General features: G+C 46.6%; 1 protein-coding gene across 1 annotated transcript; it reads left to right on the top strand.

Annotated features, from left to right (window-relative positions):
• Positions 1-1783: 1783 nt before the first annotated feature.
• LOC147007796 (netrin-1-like) lies at positions 1784-8716 on the top strand. Its single transcript, XM_085866390.1, has 7 exons — positions 1784-2027; positions 2474-2656; positions 3075-3224; positions 3405-3455; positions 3659-3709; positions 7069-7149; positions 8221-8716. The coding sequence occupies exons 1-7, from the start codon at positions 1802-1804 to the stop codon at positions 8559-8561; spliced, it is 1083 nt and encodes a 360-aa protein (XP_085722516.1). The 5' UTR covers positions 1784-1801; the 3' UTR covers positions 8562-8716.
• The last annotated feature ends 647 nt before the right edge of the window (positions 8717-9363 follow it).

Raw genomic sequence — 9363 nt, 5'->3', positions numbered from 1 at the left:
GCCTAACTCAAAACGTCGCAGCCCGAATAAATCACATAAATTCCCTCTAAACAACGGATTTGGGGCTAACTACACATGTACTTCGAGTTATCTCACCTACGGGACCTGAATGGTGGTTTGCTAATTTCCACAGCCGTAACAATATTGTTGTGGGCCAGGGGTCAGTGGCAAAAACGACCGTGAGGTGGGGGAGGTTTCGCCGTTTCCCACCCAACTCCCCGGAATTGTTGGCCGTCGCTCCGGATAATTCCGTGAGCCACGGGTCGCAGAACCGACCGTGGTCGCCAATATCTCGATTGCGTGGCATCGGGTTATTTGTCCAGAGCCAAAGTACCTAAGTATCCACGCCCTCAGAATGCCTGGTCGAACCGGATTTACCCTACCTGCAGAGGTAAATTCACACAACGGACTACCGCTTTGCCACCGACCTTTCCGGTTTGTTGCAGTCGAGGGGGGCCTGCCCAGGATGTCCCGGCTATAATAGACCGATTACTGGGGATGAAACCCCGCTAATACTCAGACCCGGACCATGCTGGACCAATGTAAGAAGGTACAGAAACGGACTGGGAACATTTCTCATAAAGGTTTATTAACAGTAAAAAAACACAGGCAAGACTTAACGCGAATATGCAAGGAATATTTACAAGGATTCAAGCACTTACACAGTTCCACTTCAAGACGGGCCCACACGCAGACACACACACAAAAAGAAAAGAATCCCCAGAGTCTTTATTTGACCCTCGCAGCCGTGAAGAGAGACAAGCTGGGGGTCAGAGTTCGTGGGTACCTGGTCGTCGAAGGAAGGGAGTCTCTGTAATGTGGCACCTGCTAAAGGTCGTCGGCCTGGTCCCAGTCGCACGTGGGGGAGTCGTGGTTCGTGGCGGAGCTCGGATGGTGAATAGTTGGGGTCCACGGAGGGAGGTCGGGGTCACTCTGCCCTTCCTTGTGGAGGCCCAGCAGAGACGCGTTCGCCGCCTCGATGACCCTCTGCTCAACCCTCGTGACAGCAAAAACCAACTAAGAACTCGTAACAGCCCCTCCTTACCACTGCTCGTAACCACTCAAGAACTCCAACGCAACCCAATAAAACACGACCGAACCCCCTCAGAACTCTCGACACTCCTCTCTCCAGAACTCTCCGCTGAGGATGGCTTCGTAACTTTTATGGACCTCCCTCAGCGGGGAGGGGCCTTGGTGAAATTGACGTCACTGTTCGCCCCGATTGGACGGGGCTTCCATGGGTCCGCCCTTTCTGGGCTGGGGTTTCAGCCATACCGGGAAGCCCGCCCACCTCACACGTGTTCAAGAAAGGTGGTGGTGATGAAACTGCCTCGAACATCCTCGAGATTCCACCTCAGAGGGATGTACCTCAATAGGCTTTCGGGTTGGGCGAGCGAAGCGCTCGTTTAGGAGCAGGTTGATGGTGGTTCGTGAAGGAGAATGGAATGGTTGTTGGTTGTTCGTTGGAGGTAAAGATTTAATAACAACTAAAAAGAAGTCACAACGCACGTTTTTGATTGTCCCATTAGACAAAAGGAAAGGGATCTGTCTCACATGTACTTAACGGGATAACTGACTTTTGGGACCTGTATGTTGAATGCAAATGGTTTCCAGATCCGTAACAATATATATATATATATATATATATATATATATATATATATATATATATGTATGTATGTATATATATATATATATATACATAGATATATATATATATATACATATATATATATATATATATATATATATATATATATATATATATATATATATATATACATATGTAATATATATAAATATGTTCATAATTTTGTTTGTCGTGTATTCCACCCTTCAACCTCACCCCAGGCCATCTACCCCACAGTGGTTTCATGATGAAAAATCTCTTTCCAGTCGCCGTTCTTCAGGATTGTCCAACTTCCTGATCTTGTCAAATCTCTCCTTGTCTGACACTGGGGTTTATGTCTGCATCTCTCGGAATCGACAGGGAGAAGCCAAAGCCACTCTGAACATCTTTGTTTCCGGTAAGTTAGACGAGTGTTCGCCCATCAGCTGGCTCTCGCAGACTGGAGATAATCCTGCCCTGCCTCGAACCTTTATTTCACTTCCCAAGTCTTTGAATGTGGTTGAAACAGCTCGAGCTTGTCAGCCTATCGAGGAGGGAAACGAAATACCAATGTAAAATAGATTTGAGTTTTAAAATTATGTATTTTCCATTTCTGATTGATGAGGTTTTCAAGACGGTAGGTTCGATTATACACATTTCATCGGTCAATTTCTGTGTCCACCTAGGAACGTGAATGTCGGTGTGCTCAAACACTGATTTAGCACCCTGTTGATCGTTCGTTATATTCCATGATGAGGAGTGCACACAAGGGAGAGACTGTTTGATGGGGGAATCTCATTCGATGGGAGAATCTCTGTGATTGTCGTTTCGTTTCCCTTTGTTTCCCCACTCGTGTACCTGCAGAATGCAGCTGCAACGAGCACTCAAACACCTGCGAAATCGAGCAAGGATGGCACGGAATCACTGGCAATCTTAGTCGGTGCATCGGTTGCCGACACAATACGACCGGACGACACTGCCAGGTCTGTTCTCTGTTATTCTGCCGAGATTTCAACTACGACATGAGTCATCACAACGCCTGCAAGCGTGAGTACTTGAGTGATGGGGGATCTGCACAGTAACTTGGGGTGTGTAGGATTGGGTAGGAAGTAGGGATCGATATGAGGTCCAAGTTCGGACATGTTGCTTCCATTAAATATTTTTATAGACTGTGTGTGAGGGAGAGAGTGGAGGAGGGAGTTCATCAGTCCGTTCAGGACATCAAGCTGGGTGTCCTTTCAGATAGCATTCACTGGCAGGTGTTAAATATCCCACTGTGCCCTTTCAAAAAGAGTAGGCCAGTGTGTGCAGACATCTTTGCCAAATTTCAAATTATTGCCTCATTGGCAGAGCCACAGCTCCCAGGAGTGACACAACCAACAGGGTGACCTCGTGGAATGAATTCCGGTCGATTGTGCATTTGTTTGAATACCTAAGAGGTTGTTGCCTCCGTGTTCCTCGGTAGCTTGTGACTGCAGTGTGATCGGATCGAGATCCGATATGTGCAACCTACATACCGGGCAATGCTTTTGTAAAGAAGGAGTTGAGGGTCTCAAGTGCAACCGTTGTGCGAATGGTTATCAGCAACTCAATTCAATCACTACTCCCTGCACCCGTACGTACTCCACCATTTTACTCTACATCACAGGTGTACCTTCGGTATTCGCTGAAAGCTTTGTCATAAAACCTTTCACTTGTTTAATGTTTCTCAATCTTCATTAAACAATATTGTAATGAATCAGCTTGAACAATATGGATCCTTAATTGAATTGTTCCACCTGACTCTACCCCTCAGGTGTGCCTGATGGTTCTGTGGGACACCTGGTCAAGAGGCACAACACCCGCAGTGGGTTCTTCACTTCACTATTAAAAATCATCATTATCATCATCACCAATCACCATGATGATGATGATCATCATCATCATCTCCACAATCATAATTTTTACTTCTTAACTTCTTTTCAAGCGATGCAAAACAAACACAAACATTTTAATGATTCTGCTTGAACAATGACTTTAATCGAATTGTTCTACCTGACTACCCATCAGGTGTGCTTGCTGATTCTATGGGACAAGGGTCGACGAGGACCCGCACTGGTGGTGGGTTCTTCACTTCACTATTAAAGTCATCATCATCACCGTCACCATCATCATCATCATCACCATTATTGTTGTTGTCGTGTCCACGCTGTTAGTCCACGCTGTTAGCCAGTCCAAAACTGGCTTTCTCTCCCTGGACTGCGCTCGAACAATGGTGGCTTTGTGCGCACGGGAATCGCAAGAAGCAGACGAGGATATTAATTATTTTACAACCAGGGGATGGTGATCGCGACGGTGGAGACGACGGCGGGTTGAGGTGGGAAAGGAAGGTGGGGATAGAGAATCCATCCATACTAATAAATGTCAGTGCATGTGTGTGTGTATGCGTCTCTGCATATCTCCAAAACTATGAAACCTCACAGTCTGAAACTTTGCATGCATACTGAGGGAACTGCAAGGAAGTGCAGGAGTGAAAATTGGGTGTTTGGGTTCATTAAAACACTCCTTTTGAAGATAATTAACAACCTTATTTAATTATATCCTTCATCAGGCGATCCTTGGCCGCCTCGCTCTCTGGGGTGTTTTTTTTCCATTATTTTCTTTTTATTTATTTTTTGTATTCACTGTTGAGGCTCATATGAGAGCTAACACACAAAACATACAATAAGAGGAACAGGGAAGACAAGAGGGGCAGGAGGAGGAAGGACAAAACAGTGGGGAACAGACATGAGGAGATCTGTGGAAGGGAGAGGGGTGGGGTGGGGTACACAGGGGAAACAAGATGGACACTACAGGGACTTTCAGGAAGGAAAGCAAGGAATATGAAGGAGGTTGGTTTGGGGTGGATTAACGGGGGTAGAAAAGATCGAGGTTTTGGATGGGGGAGAGATGGTGGTGAACATCTGTCTTGAAGACCTGGAGAGAAGAATGGGATTGAAGAGAGTGTGAGAGTTTGTTCGAAAGGTGGGAAAAAAGAGGAATAAAAGAGTGAAGGTGAGCAGTGATTCTTCATTTTGGTCGTTTTACGAGAAGGGGGTTGCTGGTGGACCTTGAGCGCCTTGCGGAAATATGAGGAGGGACATATCTCAGACGGAGCAGGGGGGGCCAGGCCGGAGAGGAGACGGTAGAAGGCAGACAGAATACCGACCTGCCTACGGTGTGAGAGTGATTGACCCAAAGACTCAGCCTCACCGTGGGAGATACCAATGATCCTAAATGTCTTGGTTTCCACAGCATGAAGCTGAGAAAGGTGTGAGGCACGAGCACCACCCAAAGGGGAGAGCAGTACTCCAGACTGTGGACGAAACCTTTGTATGTTTTTGGAAGTTTCGGTGTGCTGAGGAAGTACTTTGTGTGATAGATGCCTAGTCGGCGACTGGCTTTGGAGGCCAGCTTGGAAACGTGGCTTTCCCAGGAAAGTTCATGGCAGATCGTGAGACCCAGAAGCTTGAAAGGACTTCTTCCAGAGGATTGTTGAGAAAGAACATGGGGGGATGGGGAGGGGCTTTCCAGACGGTCCTTTCAGAGAGACATAGTGAGAGTGTGAGATTTGTCAGGATTGAAAGACATGTTCCACGTGTTGGACCACCTTGTGATTTTATCTAGATCTGCAGAGAGTGAAGAAGCTGCTGCTTGCCGATCTTTGGGATGACTGATGGTACGGCAGAGGGTGGAGTCATCAGCAAAGAGATAAAGAGGATTTTCCAGAGAGTCGGAGAGATTATTGATGAAAAACAGAAAAAGAACAGGGCCCAGGATGCTGCCTTGAGGAACTCCAGCCTGGACAGGAAGAGGGGATGAGAGAACTCCATTTTAGGCCACATGTTGACTGCAACACCTGAGGAAGTCTGCGAGCCATGAGTGGAGATGTCCTTGGATATCTGAGGAAGAAAGTTTGGTGAGCAGGGCAGGGTGCCAGACCGTGTCAAAAGCACGCGATATGTCTTGGGATATTGCTCTGATTTCCTGTCTGGCATTGAGGACCTCCATCCATTGTTGGGAGAGCAGAAGCAGCATATCCAGGGTTGAGTGACCTGGTCTCAAACCAAATTGATGATCGGAAATCAAGCCATTGGAGAAGAGGAAGGATTTAATGTCTGAAGCGATGATGGATTCCATAACCTTGCTGATGATTGATAGAAGGCTGATTGATCTGTAATTGCAGGGATCAGTTTTTGCACCGTTTTTAATAAGAGCAGTAATGTTTGCTGATTTCCAAGCAGATGGCAGATGACCTTGAGCAAATGAGAGGGTGAATAGAACAGAGAGAGGGTGAGCAAAAGCAGAGGAACACGTTTTTAGGAAACGTGCGCTGATGCCACCTGGACCGGTTGCAGAAACTGAGTCAAGGTTTGACAGCAAACTCTCCACCTTCTCAGGATAAATGGACACAAAGTCTATTGACAGCTGGGTGCGACTGTGGAGAGGCGAGAGTAGCGAGCCGATCCACGACATTGAGAAATAAATTCTAAGGCGTCACACACCGGATTCAAGCACAGACAGGGTTTGGGTGCAAGAAAACCCGGAGGAGGCCTTAGCTCTGCTGGGAGATGAGGTGATGATGAGGCAAAGAAACACACAGGTAAGACCCAGGGATGATAAATAGGTGGCAGGCACGACAAAATGGGGAGTAGCCGATGGAGTAGGGCAAAGGTATGAACACGAGAAGGCAGGAAGGCACCACAGACAGGCAACCGTTTCCTCTGCCACACAATCTCCTTCTCTCGCTGAGATGATTCCTACTCTCCTCTGTCAGTGCCCAATCCTCTATCCTCAGCGGCACTCCAAAAACACCTCTCCCGCTCTCGTGAGAGGTGACAAAAAGTGCGCCCACCCAGGGCAACAAAAACTCCAGCCTTCTGGATGCGCTCATAACTCTGCCCGTCTGTCGGCGACGAAAAGCTCCACTCCTATCAGGAGGTGATCCAAGCTCTTTCCTTCTCTGTCTTCACTTCGGCTTCAATTCAGGAACCTCATCCAGTGGGGCATACAAGAGGTTTTATCTTCAATTTTCTTAACCTTCATCCCGAACGAATTATTGCAACGCACCATCCCCCATATTGTGCACATTCAAACAAGACAATGCTTAAGCTAACGTTCTCCCACTTAATCACATCCTGATGGGCTTACGACTCGTACACAGATCATACTACTACATCTTCTCCTGCTTCAAGGTATATTCCACCCCTCCCCCACCTCGACAAATGTAACATGATCATCCTCATCACCATCATTGCCACCATCCTCATCATCTCCATCACCCTCATCTTCATCATCTCCATCACCATCACAATATCTGGATTATTATAAGTGAATATTGTAACAGCCATAATTCCGATGGACCTTCCCTCCTCTATTCCATACGTGGGTCCCAATTGGACCTCAGCTCCACTAATACATGTGTGTTTGCCTTCGTGTAGCATTCTGTAGGGATTACTGCAAGCCACAGGTTTCCCTGAGGAGGTGGAACTTCGCAAAGCTGCTGCACAAGAGAGAATTCGGTAAGTTTCGGGTCGTTTTACCATAAGATGAAATGGACGATGTGTTCTTCTCACCCAATATTCAGTCTGTCCTCCTGTAGCCTCCTCTCCTCTGCCTGCAAGTCAGAAAACATCCCTCCCATCCACAACAAGGGTGCAAAAACAGACCCTACGAACCATAGACCAGTGAGCTTACCTCCAACAGCAAAGTCATGAAATCCATCATTGCCTCTGATGTCAAGTATTTCCTGTTTTCAAACAACCTGACCTCTGATCCCATTAGTTTTGATTCCATTCTGGTTGCTCAACTTTCGACATGCTTCTGCTCCTCTCGTGATGGTTGGAGAATGGAGGCCCTCAATCTTTCAGAAGATGTCAGGCCTTTCTTCCGGCCTGTGGAACCAACTTCCACATTCTCTTCAATCCCATTCTTCCCTCCATGTCTTCAAGACAGCTGTTCACAACCATCTCAGATCACCCCCCCATCCAAAACCATGATCTTTTCTACCCTCGTTAAGTCAACCCCCAAACCCCCCTCCCTCCAATTTTCCAGTTTCTCCTTCCTGAAAGTTTGCTCTGTGTCCATCTTGTCCACCCCGTGCATCTTCCCCTGCCCCTCATTCCTCTCCACAGCTATTATTTGTCCAAGTCTCCCTCAATTTTGTCCTTCAACCCTATTGTTGGTGTTTCTCCCCTCTCTCTACTGTTCCTTTCGTTCTGTTGTGTCCTGATCCGTTCAGTGTTCTCATTACTTCCATGAGCCTTAACTCTTTATTCAAAAATAATTATTAGTCATCACATCACACTTATGCGAACATGCACGATGAAATAACTATTCTAATAGGTTCCCATTTACCCCTTCGACCAGATCCGGAACAATATTTACACAGTCCTGTCTATTGAGACTATGAGAGTTGTTTACGCACCGTTTCGGTGGATGGAGTTTGTGAATCATTCACTGAATATATTATACTGTGTGAAAGGAATGGTTATCGGTTACTGCATAGATATAATCAGCATTGATCTGTGCAGCACAATGGCCGAAGGTAATGATGTCACCTTCGTCATTGCTACTTTTGTTCGTGTCTGCAGCGATACAGGTGGAGGTGTCTGCTGAGAATATTTACAGCGAGGGGACTCGTTACGAAGTTTTGCTGCTGGACGTGTTCAAGAGTGTTGGGGCATTGTTCCAACGTGGCAAGGACGGCTATATTTTTTTGCGCGCCTGGCAAATTATTTGTTCATGTCCCCCCCATTTAAATCCTGGAATGAAGTACTTAATCATGGGAAACTTGGTCCGCTCGCCCTGTCGCACACGACAACTCGAGAATACAGTGGACCTTCACACGATCATTTTGCCTTGGCAGGAGACTTGGCGGAATCACCTGGAAGGTTTCGCACGAGATGAAAGGTTCCGACGTGGCATCGCCTGATAACGCGATTAGACAAGCCGCGAATAGTTTGTACTCGTGGAGTTTGTGTGCGTTAGTTGTTCTCGAAACAAATAGTTTGGAGTTGATATCAAAGCAAACATTAAGTTTTTTGTACCGGAAGTTGTGAAGCAAATATGTATAAAGTTTCAAGTGTTTGTGTTTGTTCGTTTGTTATTCTTTCACGGCCAAACCGTCGCATCTGGAGGCCCCAAATTTTGAGTGTTAGAACGTCAGAATCAGGGTAAGGTTTCAAGCTGTTCCTCCCACAAAATCTCCACACCCACACCCCACAAAAGGAAATTATCTCTTTGTTTGTGTTGGTCTGAAAATCATGGAAACAAAATGGCTGGGTCAATATCCACCAGATTTCTCAAACGTGCTGGGGGTACCCAGGGTCAAGTCATGGGCAACACTCTCCCTCTGCTCCACAAGGTAATTCTCTCAATGTACGTGTGTCTGTACATCTGAAAATCAAGAAACTGACCTCAAACAAGGAAACGGGGCCATTTGGCCCTTCGTTGCCATGGTGCACTCTCAGGTTAAGTTTTGCTACCGCTTTCAACATCAATCTTCCTGATGGTTTACTGGTCTAAATAACCTGATATTGAGCAGGTGACCCAGCTTGGGTGGGGTACCCAGGGCTGCTTAGGAAAAACAAAACTATGTCTTGTGTTCCAGCTCCTGTTGTGCATCGAAAACGTTGAGATCTTGTAAATATTTCCTGTGTTTGTGCGTTTGTACATTCAACTTTCACAGCCGAACTGCAGCACCTCGAGGGCCCAAATATTGAGTGTGGGCACCT

Source organism: Eptatretus burgeri, chromosome 25 (assembly GCF_056783735.1).
Source record: "Eptatretus burgeri isolate ZD-2024b chromosome 25, Ebu_testis_v1, whole genome shotgun sequence".
In the NCBI taxonomy this organism is placed as follows: Eukaryota; Metazoa; Chordata; class Myxini; order Myxiniformes; family Myxinidae; genus Eptatretus; species Eptatretus burgeri.
The sequence above is the reverse complement of the archived record's forward strand: the minus strand, read 5'-3'. Positions and strand labels throughout refer to the sequence as shown.

Excerpts from the sequence above, each read along its gene's own strand:
- LOC147007796 (XM_085866390.1), top strand. The coding sequence starts at position 1,802 with ATGTTCATAATTTTGTTTGTCGTGTATTCCACCCTTCAACCTCACCCC. Across the intron at positions 2,657-3,074 it reads TCATCACAACGCCTGCAAGC|CTTGTGACTGCAGTGTGATC; the intron begins GTGAGTACTTGA and ends GTTCCTCGGTAG. Across the intron at positions 3,225-3,404 it reads AATCACTACTCCCTGCACCC|GTGTGCCTGATGGTTCTGTG; the intron begins GTACGTACTCCA and ends TCTACCCCTCAG.